The sequence below is a fragment of the Dendropsophus ebraccatus genome, chromosome 11, assembly GCF_027789765.1.
Source record: "Dendropsophus ebraccatus isolate aDenEbr1 chromosome 11, aDenEbr1.pat, whole genome shotgun sequence".
Lineage (NCBI taxonomy): Eukaryota > Metazoa > Chordata > Amphibia > Anura > Hylidae > Dendropsophus > Dendropsophus ebraccatus.
Window position 1 is genome coordinate 80,943,063 of NC_091464.1, and position 22,698 is coordinate 80,965,760.

Consider the following 22,698-nt stretch of genomic DNA (forward strand, 5'->3'; position numbering starts at 1 on the left):
AATGGGGTCACTTGTCGGGGGTTTCTACTGACCTGGCAGCACAGGAGCTTTGTAATTGCGACATGGCCTCCATCCTCCATTCCAGCCTCTAAATGGCGCTCTGTCCCTTTGGTGGCTTGCCCTGTGCCCATATGGCACATTATGTCCACATGTGGGGTATTTTCGTACTCAGGGGACACTACCCTACACGTTTTGTGTTCATTTTCTTTTTTAACCCCTTGTGGAAATGGAAAAAATCAAGGCTAGACCAACATTTAGTGTAATTTTTGTAAAATTTTTACTCTAAATCATTAATCTTGTCATGATTTTTTCATTTTCACAAGGGGCTAAAAGATAAAAAAAAAACACTAAATGTGTAGAGCAATTTCCCCTGAGTACGGAAATACCCCACATGTGGACATAAAGCGCCATGTGGGCGCAGGGTAAGCCTCCGAAGGGAAGGAGCGCCATTTGGTTTTTGAAGGCTGGATTTGGATGGAATGGATTTTAAGGGGCCATGTTGCATTCAAAAGGCCTCTGTGTTGCCAAGACAGTTGAACCCCCCCACAAGTGACCCCATTATGGAAACTACACCCCTCAAGGAATGTAACAAGGGGTGTAGTGAGCATATGGACCCCACTGGTGACGGGCACAAATGTGGAACAATGTGGCGTGAAAATGAAATATTACATTTTTTACACTATAATGTTGGTTTAGCCTTGAATTTATCATTTTCACAAGGGGTTAAAAGAGAAAAAAACACACAATATGTGTAGAGCAATTTCCCCCGAGTCCGTAAATACCCCACATGTGGACATAAAGCGCCATGTGGGCGCAGGGCAAGCCTCCGAAGGGAAGGAGCGCCATTTCGTTTTTGAAGGCTGGATTTGGATGGAATGGATTTTGAGGGGCCATGTTGCATTCAAAAGGCCTCTGTGTTGCCAAGACAGTTGAAACCCCCCACAAGTGACCCCATTATGGAAACTGCACCCCTCAAGGAATGTAACAAGGGGTGTAGTGAGCATATGGACCCCACTGGTGACGGACACAAATGTGGAACAATGTGGCGTGAAAATGAAATATTACATTTTTTTACACTATAATGTTGGTTTAGCCTTGAATTTATCATTTTCACAAGGGGTTAAAAGAGAAAAAAACACACAATATGTGTAGAGCAATTTCCCCCGAGTCCGTAAATACCCCACATGTGGACATAAAGCGCCATGTGGGCGCAGGGCAAGCCTCCGAAGGGAAGGAGCGCCATTTGGATTTTGGAGGTTGGATTTGGCTAGAATGGATGATGAACGCCATGTCGCATTTACAGAGCCCTCGTGCTGCCAAAACACTGGAAACCCCCCACAAGTGACCCCATTCTGGAAACTACACCCCTCAGGGAATCTAACAAGGGGTGCAGTGAGGATATGAACCCCTTGATGACGGGCACATTTGTGCCATGAAAGTGAAAAAATGAAATTTTTCCCTTTCACGTCACATTGTTCCACATTTGTGCCCGTCACCAGTGGGGTCCATATGCTCACTGAACCCCTTGTTAGATTCCTTGAGGGGTGTAGTTTCCAGAATGGAATCACTTGTGGGGGGTTTCCAGTGTCTTGGCAGCACGAGGGCTCTGTAAATGCGACATGGCCCTTGAAATCCTTTCCAGTGAAATTCAGCTTCCAAAAGCCAATTGGTGCTCCTTCCCTTTGGAGGCTCGTCCTGCGCCCCCTTGGCACTTTATCGCCACATGTGGGGTATTTCCGTACTCGGGAGAAACTGCGCTACACATTTTGTGTCTTTTTTTTCCTCTTATCCCTTTAAGAAAATGAAAAATTGAAGGCTAGAACAACGGTTTAGTGTAAAAAATAAATTTTTCTTTTTTCACGCCATATTGTTCGGAAAATCTGTGAAGCACCTGTGGGGTCCAAATGCTCACCGCACCCCTTGTTACATTCCTTGAGGGGTCTAGTTTTCTAAATGGTGTCCCTTTAGGGGTGTTTTTTAGGTTTTGGCACCCCAGAGCCTCTGCCAACCTGAAGTGGTACAGTCAGAAATGACCAAATATAATGGAGGCGTTGAAATTCACTAGGCGCTCCTTTGTATCTGAGGCTTGTGGTTGCGTCAAATAGCGCAATAGGGCCACATATGGGGTATTTCTGTAAACTGCAGAAACGGGGCAATAATTATTAGGGTGCATTTCTCTGGTAATAGGTTTATAATTATGAAAAATATTGGATTACAATAAAATCTCTGCACAGAAAATTAAAATTTTCAAATTTCTTACACACTTAGCTTTTATTTCTGTGACTCCCCTAAAGGGTTAAAACACTTTCTGGATATGCTTTTGCAGAGTGTGGGGGGTGCAGTTTCTGAAATGGGGTGCTTTGTGGGGCTTTCTAACATACAGGCCCCTCAAATACACTTTGAACCTGAACAGGTCCCTAAAAATATCTGATTTTGAAATTTTACTGAAAATTTGGAAATTTGCTGCTAATGTTTTAAGCTTCCTATTGTCTAAAAAAAATTAAAGATCGTTTAATAAATGCCGCCAACATAAAGTAGACATGTTGCTAATGCTATTTAATATATAATTTATGTGGTATAACCACTTTCTGTATACGCAAAAAAGTTTCAAAGTTGGAAAAATGCAGTTTTTCACATTTTTTCACATTATTTGGGTTTTTTTCATAAAGATTTGTTATGATTATCGACTCCAATTTACCAGAAATGTAAAGTACAATATGTCACGAGAAAACAATCTCAGAATCAGCCGGATAGGTAAAAGCATCCCGAAGTTATTAATGAATAAAGTGACACTGGTCATATTCATAAAATTTGTCTCTGTCATTAAGGCCATTTCAGGCTCTGTCCTTAAGGGGTTAATAAAGTATTGTATTGCCCCCCAAAAGTTATACAAATCATAAATATACCCTTATTACGGGAAATGCTATAAAGTGCTTTTTCCCTGCACTTACTACTGCATCAAGGCTTCACTTCCTGGATAACATGGTGATGTCACTTCCTGGATAACATAGTGATGTCACTTCCTGGATAACATGGTGATGAAACTTCCTGGATAACATGGTGATGTCACTTCCTGGATAACATGGTGATATCCCTTCCTGGATAAAATGGTGATGTCACTTGCTGGATAATATGGTGATGTCACTTGCTGGATAACATGGTGATGTCACGCCCCGACTACCAGAGCTGTGTGGGCTGTGGCTGCTGAAGAGGATGATGGTGGGGGACACAGGGCACTGGAGGGACACTGAGCATCCCCCCGCCATCATCCTCTCCAGCAGCCACAGCCGCACAGTTCTGGGAGTTGGGTCGTGACATCACCATGTTATCCAGGAAGTGACATCCCCATGTTATCCAGGAAGTGACATCACAATGTTATCCAGCAAGTGACATCACCATGTTATCCAGGAAGTGACATCACCATGTTATCCAGGAAGTGACATCACCATGTTATCCAGGAAGTGACATCACCATGTTATCCAGGAAGTGACATCACCATGTTATCCAGGAAGTGACATCACCATGTTATCCAGGAAGTGACATCCCCATGTTATCCAGGAAGTGACATCCCCATGTTATCCAGGAAGTGACATCACAATGTTATCCAGCAAGTGACATCACCATGTTATCCAGGAAGTGACATCACCATGTTATCCAGGAAGTGACATCACCATGTTATCCAGGAAGTGACATCACCATGTTATCCAGGAAGTGACATCACCATGTTATCCAGGAAGTGAAGCCTTGATGCAGTAGTAAGTGCAGGGAAAAAAAGCACTTTATAAGTATTTCCAGTAATAAGTGTATATTGGGGATATAACTTTTGGGGGGCAATACAATACTTTAATAAAAAATTTTGCCGGACTTCTCCTTTAAATTTCTTTTTTTTAATCCTATCTTTTGGAGTCTAATTGGTCACTGTTGTTTTAAAGAACTCCCTCCATTTGATAACCAATGTGATTTTTAACATATCTGTAAATCATTTCCTTAACCAAAAATGAGGAGTCTGCCTTCTGAGCATGACCCACACTGTTCCTTAAAAGTAAATCAAGGCTTCCATTTCACCATTCAGTGCAGGGTCTTTACCTTGTGTGAACAGCAGTGGTATCTACTGCTGTATGTCCACAGTGCTACGGTGTAGCTTCCCCCTCCCTTCAGCTTCTCAGCAGCTGCAACAGTGGCAGCTCAGTGCTTATAGTAACCTTTTCTTGCCACGATCCCGCTTCTTCTTTTGTTTCTACTCACATAGAACCTTGAAACCCTAGTGCATCAGTAACTCATTCTCCCACATACCATTTAATACTGTACTGTGTAAGTCATACTACAGCACAATGTCAGTGCACTTTTTCCAGCCCTATGCCATGGCATATGACAGGGCAGTAAATGTTCATGCGCAGTACCGTATTACACTACATACCACTACACACTGTAGAACCCTCCAAGTATAATACGACACCCTGAATCCTGTTGTACCATATTCCCTTGTGTATACTATATGATGCTATAGCCAGTTATGCCACATAGGTTGTTTTTAGAGGAATATCACGTGGCAAAGTAAAAAAGAAAAAAAAAATCAACAAATGTAAATCGGTAATTTCCAAAGCATCTGCAGAATCACTTGCAGGATAATCCGTACCAATAAGACAAACACTTATTCTTATAAAACTGATTCATCTATTTAGCCTTGATCTGAATGCTGCGCTCAGTCCTTGCACCTGCAAAGAGAAAAATTTAAAAGTCACTGAGGATCAAATGAAAAGATATGAAGGTTATTTCCTGCTACTTTTATTCATCGTACAGCTTTATACTATGGGTATTTAGGACAAGGACTTACAATTGTAGTACCATTTATGGTAATAAAATAGGAGAGACCATGTATATTAAAAGGGGAATTATAGGCAGGTTAGACAAATCTATATGCTGATATGTCCCTATTGCACATTGGGTGCTGAGGAGGAAGGTATCTGTCTCTTACCTTTATCCTTGGTGTCGTTCCCGTGCAGCGTGTAGCGTAATTCTGTGTCCCGTAAGACCGTTTGGAGCACTGGGGGTGAGCTACTGCCCACAGAGCACTGATCTGGCCCGTCCCACTAGTATTCATTATAAGGGACAAGCCAGATTGGGTAATCCAAAGCTTTGGGGGCAGTAGCCCTGCCCCTAGTGTGCTCCAATTGGCCTAACAGACACAGAATTACACTACAAACTGCACTGGAACGGCACAGAGGAGGGAAGCAACAGACATAGCTTTATCCTTAGCACCTTGTGCGCAATACGGAACTATCTACAAGTTAGATTCATCCAACATGCTCATAGTTCCCCTTTAAAAGAGAAGTCTGGCAAAAAAATTTAATAATGCATTGTATTGCTCCCCAAAAGTTATACAAATCCCCAATATACACTTGTAACAGGAAATGCACATTAAGTGCTTCTCCCCTGCACTTACTACTGCATCAAGGCTTCACTTCCTGGATAACATGGTGATGTCACTTCCTGGATAACATGGTGATGTCACTTCCTGGATAACATGGTGATGTACCTTCCTGGATAAAATAGTGATGTCACTTCCTGGATAAAATAGTGATGTCACTTCCTGGATAAAATGGTGATGTCACTTCCTGGATAACATGGTGATGTCACTTTCTGGATACCATGGTGATGTCACTACCTGGATAACATGGTAATGTCCCTTCCTGGATAACATGGTGATGTCACTTCCTGGATAAAATGGTAATATCAGGTCCCGACTCCCAGAGCTGTACGGGCTATGGCTGCTGGAGATGATGACGGCAGGGGGACACTGAGGGACACAGGGCACTGGAGGGACACTGAGCATCCCTCTGTCATCATCCTCTCCAGCAGCCACAGCCCGCACAGCTCTGGGAGTCGGGTCGTGACATCACCATGTTATCCAGGAAGTGACATCACCATGTTATCCAGGAAGTGACATCACCATGTTATCCAGGAAGTGACATCACCATGTTATCCAGAAAGTGACATCACCATGTTATCCAGAAAGTGACATCACCATGTTATCCAGAAAGTGACATCACCATGTTATCCAGAAAGTGACATCACCATGTTATCCAGAAAGCGACATCACCATGTTGTCCAGAAAGCGACATCCCCATGTTATCCAGAAAGCGACATGACCATGTTATCCAGAAAGTGACATCACCATGTTATCCAGAAAGTGACATGACCATGTTATCCAGAAAGTGACATCACCATGTTATCCAGAAAGTGACATCACCATGTTATCCAGGAAGTGACATTACCATGTTATTCAGAAAGTGACATCACCATGTTATCCAGGAAGTGAAGGCCTGATGCAGTAGTAAGTGCAGGGAAAAAGCATTTTATGTGCATTTCCCTTAATAAGTATATATTGGGGATTTGTGTAACTTTTTGGGGGCAATACAATACTTTATAAAAATTGTCGCCTGACTTTTCCATTAAAGGGGTTGTCCGGCGAAAAAAAATTATTCACAGAATAACACACATTACAAAGTTATACAACTTTGTAATGTATGTTATGTCTGTGAATGGCCCCCTTCCCCGTGTCCCACCACCCCCACCCGTGTACCCGGAAGTGTGGTGCGCTATACATTACCTGTCGCGTGCCGACCACGGTCTCCGATCGTCAGCAGTGACGTCTTCTTCGGGAGCTTGGCGGATCTTCCCGAGTGCCGGCCGCCCTCTGCAGCGTCATCCGAAGCTCAGCCGCGATTGGCTGAGCATAACTGTGCTCAGCCAATCGCGGCTGAGCAGCTGATGACGTGGCCGCGTCATCAGCCGCTCAGCCGCGATTGGCTGAGCACAGTTATGCTCAGCCAATCGCGGCTGAGCTTCGGATGACGCTGCAGAGGGTGGCCGGCACTCGGGAAGATCCGCCAAGCTCCCGAAGAAGACGTCACTGCTGACGATCGGAGACCGTGGACGACACGACATGCGGTGAGTATAATGCACCACACTTCCGGGTCTAGCGTGGGTGGGGGGAAACACGGGGAAGGGGGCCATTCACAGACATAACATACATTACAAAGTTGTATAACTTTGTAATGTGTGTTATTCTGTGAATAATTTTTTTTCGCCGGACAACCCCTTTAAATAGGGAATGAAGAGATGCTCTTTATTTTATTGCTAGCAATAAGCCAAACATTACAAGGGACGGTAGTGGTTCTACAATTGACTTGACGTATTATAAAGTTTGTCGCGCTAAGAGTGAGCCCGAGTAAGACTAAAAAGCACTTTCGACTGTACATGGAGCCTCTAATGTCACAACAGCAGGAAAAGAGGCAGCGGTTGTTACTGGGACTCTAAGTGAACCATTCAAGTAGAAAAATGCAATTTAAGACATGAGTAAGCATGACACATTATATTTCCAAAAGCCACATCACAATCCAAACTCTAAAATTAGGGTTCGAAATGCAATTAAACTTCTACAAAGATCACTGGGCTGAAATACAAGATGGCCAAAACCAGATGAGCCATCATGTAAACCCCCATTATTCTGCTGAGGAAAGGCACTTTTTATGCTGCTAGTAGCTCTCTAATGGGTCCTGATGATCGGGATGGAGCAATGCCCCCACGATTATATACAACCAGGATTACAGACTGAGCAGTGCCGTATGGGGGTATTCAGATAGGGAACTACACAAGGCAGATAAATGTAGATTTTCTACAGTAAGAGGCAAGTGGATGCAGCATTTATATAAAAAGGGACCGCCAATCTAATTTTTTAAAAGGGATTGTCCAGCGAAAATCTTTTTCTTTCAAATCAACTGGTATCGGAAAGTTATATAGATTTGTTATTTACTTCTATTAAAAAAATCTCAAGCCTTCCTGTACTTATTAGCTGCTATATGTCCTGCAGGAAGTGTTGTTTTATTTTCAGTCTGACACAGTGCTCTCTGCTGACATCTCTGGCCGAGACAGGAACTGTCCACAGCAGTAGAGGTTTTCTATGGGGATTCATATAAAACCGAGACAGAGTTCCTGTCTCGGCCAGAGATGTCAGCAGAGAGCACTGTGTCAGACTGAAAATAAAACAACACTTCCTGCAGGACATATAGCAGCTAATAAGTACAGGAAGGCTTGAGACAGGACCATGACATTTTGTAGCTAATAATTACTGGAAGACGAGATTTTTTTAATAGAAGTAAATTACACATCTATATGACTTTCTGAGATCAGTTGATTTGAAAGAAAAAGATTTTCACTGGACAACCTCTTTAAGGGGTTATTCAGGATTAGAATAACATGGCCGCTTTTTGCAGAAACACGCTACTCTTGCCCTCGGTTTGGGTGTGGGGTTTTGCAGCTGTGTTCTATCGAAGTAAAAGGGGTCGAATAAACAACCTAAGGACAGGGGTGATGCTGTTTCTGCTGCAAGAAAGTGGCTATGTTCCACCTAGTCCATTAAGTGTGTATAAGGGCCCCATACCATTAAACAATTACCGGCTGTACCGGTACATAATCGTTTGGTATATTAGGTCATTCTTAACGATCAGCAGACATGGACAATGTCGTTGTCCAATGCTATCAAATGATAGCAACGGTCTGCTGCCCGTCGCGCTGTGAAACAGGAGTGGCGGCAGCAGACCACCGCTCTTCAAAGGGCCACCAGGACGATCTATAGTCAGGGCAGCCCCCCCCCCTCCTCGCTGTCTGTGCGTGTAATAGCACAGGCAGTAAGCAGGAAACGAGGAAGTAACGAGTGCTGATCTGACAGGACGGCGCTTACTCCCGCCTCAATATCAGGCCGTGTAACAATATCGGGCCTTACTATTCAACGGGAAGAAGTAATCTGCCACCAAATCCTATTGCTGCAAGTCCCAAGTCCAGATATAAGTCTCTGTACACTTGGCCTCTTGCAATGATGTGCTGTGTGGACATCACAGGTTTCAGTAGTCATGTCATGTTGAAGGTAGATTTACCGGGACTAGTGGTAAACAAGGCAAGCGTTGATTTTATCCAAAACACCCCTTTACGGCCTTGATACACATTAGACATGTGCTGGCTAAACCCACCAATTTTTGTAGGATTAACCGACCATCTATTATCTGAAATAATGATGTGAACTGTCAAGAAATTAAAAGACCCAATGATTAGTTCAATAAGCTCGTTCATTGGCTGATCACCTAGGATGGTGCAACCCTAAATGCAGATGAAGGGACATGAGTGAGCACGAAGAGGAGAGAAGCAGCTGTACAGTTTGGAGACTCTCTGGGCACATAAAACTCTGGATTCACAGGTTAGAAAGGTCAGTGCTTATATGGGAGCTTGGTGAGAGAAGATTGCAGGATGTAGTGCTGTGCAGGGCTGCCTTTTTACCTCTCCATGCTCACTCATCCCCCTTGGACCCTCCCACTCCATAGACCATAATGGACATAGAAAGCCTGCTTCTTCTAAAGTGAGGGGGGAGGTAGGAAAACAGCTTTTTAAATACAGAAAATAACTCTTTTGCTTAATGATACCTATTACAGAATTTCGTAAAATCACTTGTACTACTGATTTCTGCAAAATGACATTTCAATGACGCATTTAAAATCTCTAGACTCCTAGCACAGACTGAACTCATCCCCACATCTCGCTGTTGCAGCTACCAGCGGTGTGTCGAGCCAAAAACTCTTGTTCAGTGAAATCAGCAAATCCAGAAAACTTCCTGGCAGACGTGTGATGCCTGTGCATCTATGGTCACGCTGAGTCATTACCATCTCGCTTTCTCCTCACATGTTGGCCTTGTGACACAACTCACTGTGCGGTTCCTCTTCTTCCCGACCGTCAGACACACCGTGGTCCAGACGGGGATCCTGCGACTGCAACACATACAAAAATAATGTATTAAAATAACTACAAATCAGCAAAAGAAAAAAAACTATTATTGGGAGGGGGGCACTTTGTTGGAGACTTACAGTGTGATGTGCAGCAGAGATACGTCCCACAGTCCAGGGCCGGTTAACGCATACATACGAAGAGGCAGACACAGAGCAGAGACAGGCGGCAGAGGGTCAGGGTTAGGTGGAGCAGCTTGCACCAGAAGGTAAAGATCAGATGAAGCAGGTAGGGCCTTCTTTATCCTTTCATCCCTTTACCAGCAGTCTCCATACTCTGAAGACCCCTTCAGGCCTTCAGAAGAAGCGTCACCTGCCAGCGAAGCCACCCCTCCTCTCTCCGTAAGAATGGAAACAGATTATCCAAAGTCAATTGAATCATCTTCAACAATTTGCTGGCGTTCCACACAGGCACACATGCAATATTAATAGTCATTAAACAGTTAGTCCAACAAAGGCTGATCTGTATTACCATGTTAGCACATAAATGGGAGCTGCGCTGGTGACGGGTATCGGAGGCGCACAACGCGTTTCGCGAACGGTAATAAGATTGGCCAAGGAGGCCAAAGGCACAATTGAAAATGATCAGACTTTAATTAGGGTACAAAGTATGCATTAGTTCATCTATGTAAATCCACAAAAAGCCGAGCAGAAAGGTTAATTCAATAACTAAAAAAGGAAGATTATTAATGACTTTTACGCCAAGTGGTTCAGAAAACGGAAAAAGAAAAGAATATCCTGCGCGTTCTCGATGCTTATACTGCACATAAAATATGGATTTTTTTTTTTGGCTTCTTTTTTAGCTATACAATAGCTGTCAATGTTTTTTTTTCCAGAAAATGGAGTGTTTGCATGTATCCCGAACAGCTAGTAGCAACAATAAATGGATCTGCCAACAATCTCTTAAATGTAGTGCAGACTACTCTTTTCAAATGACAGCAGCTATCAGCCGCCTGAACTGGAAATCACTCATTTGGGATTGCCTTCTCAGTTATCACTTAGACGCCGCTGGAAATAGGGCCATAATATTAGGATGTACAATCTCTATAGGGAACACGTTACTAACTCTTCCATTTGAAGGAGAAATCATCAACATGCACCTACTTCCCCGGCTTCAGTGCTGGGGGGCGCTCTCTCCCCCCCCCCCCCCAGCCACTTCATGGTCTAAGTGGGGAACCGGGTTGTGATGTATCGGCCAAGGCAGGACCCCACTATGACCGCTGATTGGCTATGCAGGGCTGACATGTCACAATCCGGAACATAAACTACGCAAGACAGAAAGACAGAAAAAGGCGCACCCACAAAATAATAATATGTAAATCTCAATATCTTTATTATGTATACAAAAACAGCAAATGGACATACACTTAAAAACACTTAAAAACCCAATCCGGGAAAACCATCACAGGGACTATACGTAGTAATATACGTGTCCCTCTAGCCGCAGCCCCAACAAACCAATAACTATCAGGCCCTATATCCTATTGTACACTGATGAACTGAAACATCCTGACTTATTACAATACATGTATCCTAAAGTGCACGTGCTCACAAAAATATCAACAACTAATCAATGAAACATACAACAATAGTAGTGTGAGAAATATAAATCAAAAAGAAATTCATGTACATCTCCCCCCCAAAAAGAGGTGACCAAGTGCATAACCTATCATATAATAGCAGAAAGTCAGGGTCAACACCATATAAACTGGTAAAATATCACCAAGGGCTCTGAAATGGGGCTCCGGTCTGTAACCCTACGCGTATCGTCACCTCACGTGACTTCGTCATAAATTTGTAGTAGCTCCCACCATCTTTGTTTGTTTATTATATGTCACAATCCGGGTCTCCACTCAGACCAAGAAGTGGCCGGGGGACAGCGACCACTGGAGCCAGGGAGGTAGGCGCATGGTGCTATGTTCAGCCACCTCCTCCCTTAAAAAAGTAGTCAGAGCCCAAACTTCTCCTTTAAATTAGCAATTTTGAGTCCTCCCTGTATTTCATACTGAGCTTCCTGGTTCATGGATCAATGCCAGTGCACAACAGTAAAATATGCCATGATGTTTGTAAAGGTGTAACAATACCAATTACAATGCCATCAAGGCTCGGTGGCACTGTTACCACCGAGTTACCACCACCGCTGCGGAATCTGTTGGTGCTATACAAATAAATATATTATTATTACCATTTTGGAGACAAAGGATGGATTTACCAGAATCACACTGAATCTTCTAAAACGTTATTTTATACAACTTCATAAAGATGGTCTACAAATATTAGAGGTAACCCCAGCATATAAACAGAATTAGGGGGGGGGGTCCTTTTTCAGGATCCTTCACTGTGGCAAGTCATATGAAGGGGTTATCATCATTCCCTATTAAAGGGTTTACCATCACATCCTATTAAAGGGGTTACCCTCACATCCTGTTAAAGGGTTTACCCTCACATCCTATTAAAGGGGTTACCCTCACATCCTATTAAAGGGGTTACCCTCACATCCTGTTAAGTCATATGGCTGTTCGCTAGAGTGTTCTGAATAACAAGGCCTACCAAACCCTATGGGCAATACCTTCTTAAGCCTCGGAGTGCTGTCCTCAGAAGTATATGAATCCACAGCATCCCTGGCATCCATCTCACTCCCTTCTTTGCTTTCCAGCTCGTCCTCACAAGACGCTGGCCCATTTTCACAGATTGGCGTTTTGAAATCATCATCAGGTAATGGAGGATAACTGTATTTGAAAGGATCCTGAAACAAAAAGAGATAATATCTCAGACGCCATGTGCGACGCTGTGTATGCATTTCACAGGCATTGGTTACTACATGTATAACCTGTTTTAGGTTGTTTGTGAAGATTTTTGTAAGGCTGTGCTCACACTAGCGAAATGTTGATGCATTTTTGTGTTTGTTTTACAGCTGCAGGTCCTGACATGAGCACGAGTCTGATGACCCGGACTGACTTTATACTAGTGTGAAAGAAGTGATACCACTCACATCAGCCAATCTGATCTTAGTCCTATATCACATTATGTATTACGACAGCCAGGTATACTCTGAGACAGCCAGAGGGAGGAGGTGAAGCAGAACAGGTAGGACCTTGGCTACTCCCCGGATAACCCTCTTTAACAAGTGATTTTCAGACAACTTACAGTTCCTCCCATGTGTGGTGGTAAGTACTCCGTACTGATGTAATCCTGGACTTCACTCCGGTTCACAAACTTCAGCATGTTTATAGCTTCCGGACCGAGCCAGCCCTTCACTATTTTAAATGCAGCTAAAAAGGAAAAATAAAAAAAATAAAGTCAATGCATAAAAAAAAACCTGTTTGCTGAACTGCTGTAGCTGTAAGAAATAGGTGACCCAGGAAGAGATAGAACCAGAGAAGTGGGGAACTAGTAAGAAGGAGAGGAGCTTATTACCCCACACTATCAGAGAATGTAAAGGTAAAATAAAACAAAGCTCACCATTCATGATCCATGGCATTTCAAATATTACAATCTTTGCTGGAAAGAAAAAAAGGGGGATGAATAAGTCCTTGTACAATATACCAACGTATTTTCTGTGCGCAAGATGGTTTAGTTCAATGGAGATCACAGGTAAAGACTAGAAGGTAGAAACTACACGTGACTACTGCTAGTGGTACGCATTGCTGTGATTGGTTCTTGTGGGCAGTTTGCACCAGTCTAAATTTTACACCCTTTGATAAATCTCCCCAAGGATGTCTATAATACTGAAGAGATTGTGTCTTCCCCAATGGACATTTAGTCCATCAAACTACACCTAAAATAACGCACCAAGAAAGTTGATGATATATATATATATATATATATATATATATATATATATATATAAAACACACAGTGGAACCTTGGTTTAAGAGTAACTTGGATTAAGAGCGTTTTGCAAGACAAGCTCTCAGTTTTTCAAAATTGTAGCTTGGTATATGAGCATTGCTTTGGTTTAAGAGCTCCCTGTACTGGGTGGGGGTGGGGGAGGGACATGGCCTGCACAGGGTGGTCTACAGCCCTGTACTCTGACCCAGGAGGTCTCCCTCACCTTCCAAATCATGGCAGACCTGTCAGCCCTTGTGTTCCCTATCCTCCCCATTCCTGCTATATTGTGCCTGCACTCACACTAAGCAATACACACTGCTGCTATAATGTGCCCGTACGGACCATATTACTTTAAAAATAAAGTTTGCATTATTTAAAATAAATGTTCTTAAAAAAATTGCCCTATTCTCACTCCTAACACTTTTTTATCTTTTAGCCTGCATGGCTGTGGGGTGATCTGTAGTTTTATTTAGTAGTATGTTTTTATGTGGTACTAAATGTGGTGGTTTCTCCACTTGCACCATTTACCATGAGTGATCAGGAAGGTGATAATCTTATAATATGCACAATAACACTTCACAGGGCGATGGTGGAGACTGTAGTCATGTAACACACACTTCAGCTATCAGGGATCAAGGGGGTTGTAGTCATGTAACACACACTTCAGCTATCAGGGATGATGGGGCTGTAGTCATGTAACACACTTCAGCTATCAGGGATGATGGGGGCTGTAGTCATGTAACACACTTCAGCTATCAGGGATGATGGGGGTTGTAGTCATGTAACACACTTCAGCTATCAGGGATCAAGGGGGTTGTAGTCATGTAACACACACTTCAGCTATCAGGGATCAAGGGGGTTGTAGTCATGTAACACACACTTCAGCTATCAGGGATGATGGGAACTGTAGTCATGTAACACACACTTCAGCTATCAGGGATGATGGGGGTTGTAGTTGCACTATTCCAGCTGGATTCCAGCGGCAGAGTAATGTGCAGGCTACAGCCCCCCTCCCCCTTCCTTCACAGTTGCAGCCATGCCGACCTTTTGCTCACCCCCCACATTGCTGATGCCGGCCCGAGACTGTCCTGACGGCCCCCACCTCACTGCCATCCACCTCCTGTCAGATCTCCTCCTCGCCTCCCCCAGACCGTGCAGCTCTCAGCCTCTCTCTTTCCTCTCCTGCCGCCGACGCTGCTCTGTAATGCTATACTGACCCGGGACCACTCGTACCCCTCGGCTCTTGTCAGATACTCACCGGGCCCAGCTCTGTCTCATGCCTGGTGCCTGTGGAGGGGGGAAGCTCATGCCGCTCCTCATCTTATTTTATAAGACCTCAGCACTATCGCAGCTGCCAAGCCCCGCAGTGGCACACACGTGTCCCCGGGTCGGCGGTGTCCCCCGCGGCGATGTGAGAGGCAGGAGGGGCCGGCAGCAGCTGCATGGTGCGCGGAAGATCGGGGTCCCAGGTCTATGTTAGCAGGGGTGGCACAGAGAGAACATGACAGGCGCTCAGGTAGCCGCCTGTCATGTTCTCTGCACTATACTCTGTTAAACGACGCTATTTCGGAGTTTAACAAAGTATCGATACCAGGAAATCCTGGTACCGAACCGTTTTTTTGCCCCGAAAATCGATAGTAGTATCGATTTTTCGGTGCATCGTGCATCCCTAATATAAAGTTTCTGTCACTGTCCTCCTGCACGGCTCTGTGATTCTCTCTTCCTGATTGGCCCATGCTGAACAGCCCCCCCCCTTCCCCATTGCTGTCATGTGACCACACAGACCTCTGACAGCAGCCCTGCTTCTCTATTCTAGCCTGTTGTACTACACTACTGCATTATGGGGATCTGCAGATCCATCCTGTATCTACAAACTGCTGCTGTGTTATCAGGGTTATGCAGTTACTATACATTATACACCACATGCTGATTGCTATACTGTACAGTAACTTATATATCACATATCCAGCTGCTGTGTTATCAGGTTTATGCAGTTACTATACATTATACATCACATGCTGATTGCTATACTGTACAGTAACTTATATATCACATATCCAGCTGCTGTGTTATCAGGGTTATACAGTTACTATACATTATACACCACATGCTGCTATACTGTACAGTAACTTATATATCACATATCCAGCTGCTGTGTTATCAGGGTTATACAGTTACTATACATTATACACCACATGCTGATTGCTATACTGTACAGTAACTTATATATCACATATCCAGCTGCTGTGTTATCAGGGTTATACAGTTACTATACATTATACTCCACATGCTGCTATACTGTACAGTAACTTATATATCACATATCCAGCTGCTGTGTTATCAGGGTTATGCAGTTACTATACATTATACTCCACATGCTGATTGCTATACTGTACAGTAACTTATATATCACATATCCAGCTGCTGTGTTATCAGGGTTATACAGTTACTATACATTATACACCACATGCTGATTGCTGTACAGTAACTTATATATCACATATCCAGCTGCTGTGTTATCAGGGTTATACAGTTACTATACATTATACACCACATGCTGATTGCTATACTGTACAGTAACTTATATATCACATATCCAGCTGCTGTGTTATCAGGGTTATACAGTTACTATACATTATACTCCACATGCTGCTATACTGTACAGTAACTTATATATCACATATCCAGCTGCTGTGTTATCAGGGTTATGCAGTTACTATACATTATACTCCACATGCTGATTGCTATACTGTACAGTAACTTATATATCACATATCCAGCTGCTGTGTTATCAGGGTTATGCAGTTACTATACATTATAGGAAAAATGTGGAAGTCCACAGCTCCAAGTAAAATGTAAAGTCTTTATTAGAAATCCTCTTAAAATCCAAACATAACAATAAAAAACACGCCAAACTGCGTGTTTTTTATTGTTATGTTTGGATTTTAAGAGGATTTCTAATAAAGACTTTACATTTTACTTGGAGCTGTGGACTTCCACTTTTTACCTATTGCCACCGGAAAATGGCCCGGATCTCTGTTTCCTTCCACCTGCTCCAGACGTAATTGAGGACCAGCACCACTCACTATTGCACACATGGTGAGCTGATTTGCCTTTCTACTATACATTATACACCACATGCTGATTGCTATACTGTACAGTAACTTATATATCACATATCCAGCTGCTGTGTTATCAGGGTTATGCAGTTACTATACATTATACTCCACATGATGATTGCTATACTGTACAGTAACGTATATATCACATATCCAGCTGCTGTGTTATCAGGGTTATGCAGTTACTATACATTATACTCCACATGATGATTGCTATACTGTACAGTAACGTATATATCACATATCCAGCTGCTGTGTTATCAGGGTTATGCAGTTACTTTACATTATACACCACATGCTGATTGCTATACTGTACAGTAACTTATATATCACATATCCAGCTGCTGTGTTATCAGGGTTATATACAGTTACTATACGTTATACTCCACATGCTGATTGCTATACTGTACAATAACTTATATATCACATATCCAGCTGCTGTGTTATCAGGGTTATACAGTTACTATACGTTATACTCCACATGCTGATTGCTATACTGTACAGTAACTTATAATATCACATATCCAGCTGCTGTGTTATCAGGTATATGCCCTTACTATACATTATACACCACATGCTGCTATACTGTACAGTAACTTATATATTACATATCCAGCTGCTGTGTTATCAGGGTTATACAGTTACTATACATTATACACCACATGCTGATTGCTATACTGTACAGTAACTTATATATCACATATCCAGCTGCTGTGTTATCAGGGTTATACAGTTACTATACATTATACCCCACATGCTGATTGCTATACTGTACAGTAACTTATATATCTCATATCCAGCTGCTGTGTTATCAGGGTTATACAGTTACTATACATTATACACCACATGCTGCTATACTGTACAGTAACTTATATATCACATATCCAGCTGCTGTGTTATCAGGGTTATACAGTTACTATACATTATACACCACATGCTGATTGCTATACTGTACAGTAACTTATATATCTCATATCCAGCTGCTGTGTTATCAGGGTTATACAGTTACTATACATTATACACCACATGCTGATTGCTATACTGTACAGTAACTTATATATCACATATCCAGCTGCTGTGTTATCAGGGTTATGCAGTTACTATACATTATACTCCACATGATGATTGCTATACTCTACAATAACTTATAATATCACATATTCTGCTGTTTCTCATCGTTTGTTTAATCTGTTCTACATGTTATTCAGAATTTCAGAATTGTCTGCATCAGTGATTTCTTATAGGAAAAATTAGCTATGGCTTAGGAGTAGATTTGGATTACAAGTGCAGTCCCTGAACGAATTACGCTCCTAATCCAAGGCAACACTGTATGTATGTATATGATGATATATGTGATTACAATATTAGAGCTTCTCTCTTTGTCTCCTCCCACCTCCCTTCCTAGACAGCTGATGTAAACAAGTCCCTGGCAGCTATTGTAGCTTTTCTGTAATGAAGAGAGGGTTAATCTGAGGTCAGGTTGCTGATGACCTCACTGTGATTAACCCTCCCAGCATTACAAAGTTGCTACAAAATTGCAGATAGAAACTTGTTTACATCAGCCGTCTCAGAAGGGAGGGGAGGGGAAGACAGAGAGAAAAGCTCACACGCAGATTTTTGTGTCTTTAGCAGAAAGCAACAGCTCAGAACTGGGAGGAAACTGAATACATAATAACAAGTATAAAAGGAATTGTTAGTCTCACAATGGGCAGCAACATATGAAAAGTTATGTCTGAGCGGAATACCCCTTTAGGCTGGGTTCACACTATGTATATTTGAGGCTGTATTTGGTCCTCATGTCAGGTCCTCATAGCAACCAAAACCAGGAGTGGATCAAAAACACAGAAAGGATCTGTTCACATAATGTTGTAATTGAGTGGATGGCCGCCATATAACGGTAAATAACTTCCATTATTTCAATACAACAGTCGTTGTTTTAAAATAACAGCAAATATTTGCCATTAAATGACGGCCATCCACTCAATTACAACATTATGTAAACAGATCCTTTCTGTGTTTTTAATCCACTCCTGGTTTTGGTTGCTATACAGCCTCAAACATACAGCCTCAAATATACGTAGTGTGAACCCAGCCCAAATCTGCATGCCACTCTTGCATATATGTTTACATGTGTGTCCCTTTCATAACAAGCTATTCAATACTAATGAATACTGGAATACTGGCAAGACTGGGTCCAGACCAGATGACTTGTCTTATGTGTTTTTACTTATGCATCGGTGTCATACTTACACAGATATCTGGGATAGTAGATCTTAAAACAGTTGATTACAAAGCGAACAAAATCCATATCCTAGAAGATAATAAATATATTCCATTAGGAAAGTTTTAGTTAATACAACAAAAGAAGGGGAAAAAAAACATTTCTAAAGTGTCGAATTTAAGCCAGTTGCATTATCCCTACTGGATATCTGAAACAGAATGCAAAGGGACAGCGTTTATGTTAATACGCAATACAATATTTAAAGGGGGGCACATATGTAGGGGTGTGGCTTTAAAGACAGTACTTATTCAGCCAATGACTACCTAAGGAGAGACAGTGCTGCCACCATTGACTGACTGTGTGGAACTTTCCCTGTGTAAGTCAGAAAGCAAAGGATAGAGTTTTTTTTTTTTAATGGCAGCACGATATAAATTTCTTATTAACCACGGTCATTGTTGCAAAGCGGCAACAACGGCCGTGATAAATAGGAAACTTACATTACGTGAACTTAGCCTTAGGCCTTATTCACACAATCGCGGGGGAATCACGACACGGATCCCCAAATAGAAGTCCACCCATGCTGCAATCCGCACTAGAACATGTCCTAGTTTTTTGCAGTGCAGAAAGCGGTGGGGGTCGCGGCACGGACCGTGTGAATGGCTGCATTCATTTGAATGGTTCCTAAAATTGTCTGTGGCCACAGATCCGCGACCACGGAACATTTTACAGGACATGTGAATGCAGCCTTAGGCCCCATTCACACGTCCGTGTCATTTTTAACTGTCAGGAAATCCTGATCAGGAGACCTCAAATGTCATCAGGAAAGTATCAGGATTTCCTGACAGTAATCTGGTTTTACCATCAGGAAAAACCTTCAGGATTTCCTGATGAGATAATATGGTCTAGTATGCCAACATAAATCACAGGTACCCACACAGCCCCTAGTGTACCTGGATGGTCACAGGCTGCAGAACTACAATTCCCATCATGGCCTGTCAGCAAAGCATGATGGGAGTTGTACTTCTGCAACCTGGATGGCCACAGGCTGCAGAACTACAACTCCCATCATGGCCTGTCAGCAAGGCATGATAGTAGTTGTACTTCTGCAACCTGGATAGTCACAGGCTGCAGAAGTACAACTCCTATCATAACCTGTCAGCAAGACATGGTGGGAGTTGTAGTTCTGCAACCTGGATGGCCACAGGCTGCAGAACTACAACTCCCATCATGGCCTGCCAGCAGAGCATGGCCTGTCAGCAAGGCATGATGGGAGTTGTACTTCTGCAACCTGGATGGCCACAGGCTGCAGAAGTACAACGCCTATCATAACCTGCCAGCAAAGCCATGATGGGAGTTGTACTTCGGCAACCTGGATGGCCACAGGCTGCAGAACTACAACTCCCATCATGACCTGTCAGCAGGACATGGTGGGAGTTGTACTTCTGCAACCTGGATGGCCACAGGCTGCAGAACTACAACTCCCATCATGGCCTGCCAGCAGAGCATGGTGGGAGTAGTAGTCCTAAGGGGTAATCTCACCTGTCCTGGATCCTGCTCTGTCGGGGCAGCGAGGTTGGAGTCCGGGGCAGCCCTATGGTGAGGACTGGGCAGAGTGCAGGGGGGGGGCGTATCTGTACCAATCCGGAATCGCAGGCACTTTCCTGATATACATCAGGAAAATGCCCGTGATTCCGGCGCTCCCATAGACTTCTATGGGGGCGTCCGTGCCGGATTTCCGGAAGAAAATAGGACAGGATCTAAAAAAGGGTGTCCGTGTCTAATGTTAGCCTATGAGTCCGGAAATCCGTCCGGATTTCCTGATAGGAAATCCGGACAGATTTTCCGGACGTGTGAAGGGGGCCTTATATTTAGACATGGCAGAAAGCAGAGTTGTGGGTTACACACCAGTTAGAAGAATGGACAGGGGTGAGAAAAACCACTAGCCAACTAGTCACCGGGACGGGGAGCTTCCTGTAACTAGTCTCGGCTCTCTGCCAGTCAGCGCACTCTGCGGGAATGATTGACAGCCAGAGAGACCACTAATTGGTCTCTCTGTCTGCCAATCATCCTGCACCGAGTGCGCTGACAGACAGAGAGCCGTGACTAGTTACAGGTAGCTCCCCGTCCAGGTGACTAGTTGGCGCCTCTCTCCTGACATTGCATGCCAGGATTAAATTACTTTTTCCCCCGGTGTAAAGCTACCGCTGCAGGCATGGCTGGTAACCTTGGGGAGCTGCTCTTTTCTTCCCTATGCTTTACACTACAGCACTCCTGGTACACGATGATCCCTACAACAACCATATTATGGATAGGAGGAAATTTGTTTAAATACAGAAATAATAGCACAATAACAAATCATTTGTCTTTTTCATTTCTTGGAGATCACCGATTGTAATAAATGGCGCTTTTTGTGGCCGCGTCCCTCCAGCTCTTGCTTCCCGCTGTATTCCATAATGCGAGCGCAGGGCTGATCTGCCGGAGCTGTCTGATAATAATGCAGAACCATACATGCACAAAGTAAAACAATTCTCCAACTCCACAAGATGAATGTCCTTGAGGCTCCGTCCTTTATAAATATATTACTTCCACTTCAAAATGCAGAAGCAGGAGAAAAAAAAAACACAACACTTTATCTCCGCAAACTAAAAACCCAGGAGGATTACATATGCAAATTCCTATTATCTGAAGAACAACCTTTTCTAATGAAGCCACTTGCGATGAGAACCATGTTTTATCTCTTTATACAAGCGATATGGATTTGGTTATTACTATGCAGAAGATATCACAGGCGTGAGGAGAGCGTGCACCGTGAAGATTACAAATGTAATCATTGCTAAGGGTCCGCCAGAAGACAATTCAGAACGGACATAGATTGGCTACATGAAATTACATTTGGTAAAGATTATTTCCTCCTAAAATAAGAAAATTGCCAGTGAATACAACACCATGTAGTGTCCTATTGTGCGAGGGCTTTCTCTCTCTCAGCTATGTGTATTTATGTATCTAGTTATGTATATAGCCTCTTCTACATTGGAAAGATAGATGACCAGTTATATGTAATCCCTAGCAGGAGACTGGGAAAGCAGAGAACCCAAGTTGGACATAGACTCCATTGGTTTCCAACTACCCAAAATATCTCTATTTTTTTTTTTTAGATCATAAGTCTCTTTTACTTCATTATTTTATTTCTTAAAGCGGAACTATCAGCAGGTGAGACAAATCTAACCTGCTGATAGCTCCCTAGTGGACATGGGATGCTGAGGAGGAAGGTATGTCTCTTACCTTTATCCTCGGCGTCATTCCTGTGCTGTTTATTCTAAAATCCTGTGCCCGATAAGCCGTTAGGTAAACTGTGGAGGGCTACTTCCCCCGATTGATAATTATTAAAATAGGCGGACCGGGGAGGGCCGTAGCTGCGCCCTATCTCCTTAATATTTATCAATGGAGGGGGCCAAAGGATTTCAGAATAAACAGCACAGTAATGGTGCCGAGGATGAAGGTAAGACACATACCTTCCTTCTTGGCGCCCTGTGTGCAATAAGGACATACCAGCAGATTACATTCGTCTAACCTGCTCATGGTTCCCCTTCAAGATTCCCATATAAAAAAGGTCTTGTCCTTTTCTTATCAAGAAAATAAGCAACAGCCTCAAAAACTTACATTATGAGGGAGATTTATCAAGACTGGCGTCCTC

At 43.1% G+C, this 22,698-nt stretch overlaps 1 protein-coding gene across 2 annotated transcripts in view; it reads right to left on the reverse strand.

Moving 5' to 3' along the window:
• Nucleotides 1–22,698, reverse strand: part of MOSPD2 (motile sperm domain containing 2) — a 98,682-nt gene that overhangs the window by 23,485 nt on the left and 52,499 nt on the right. For both annotated transcript variants that reach the window (XM_069946134.1, XM_069946135.1), the window contains exons 6-9: nucleotides 19,034–19,094; nucleotides 13,296–13,334; nucleotides 12,981–13,105; nucleotides 12,403–12,579 (exon numbers count right to left, since the gene is read on the reverse strand). In XM_069946134.1, coding sequence (XP_069802235.1) covers nucleotides 12,403–12,579; nucleotides 12,981–13,105; nucleotides 13,296–13,334; nucleotides 19,034–19,094 — 402 coding nt within the window. The remainder of the gene's footprint in view (nucleotides 1–12,402; nucleotides 12,580–12,980; nucleotides 13,106–13,295; nucleotides 13,335–19,033; nucleotides 19,095–22,698) is intronic.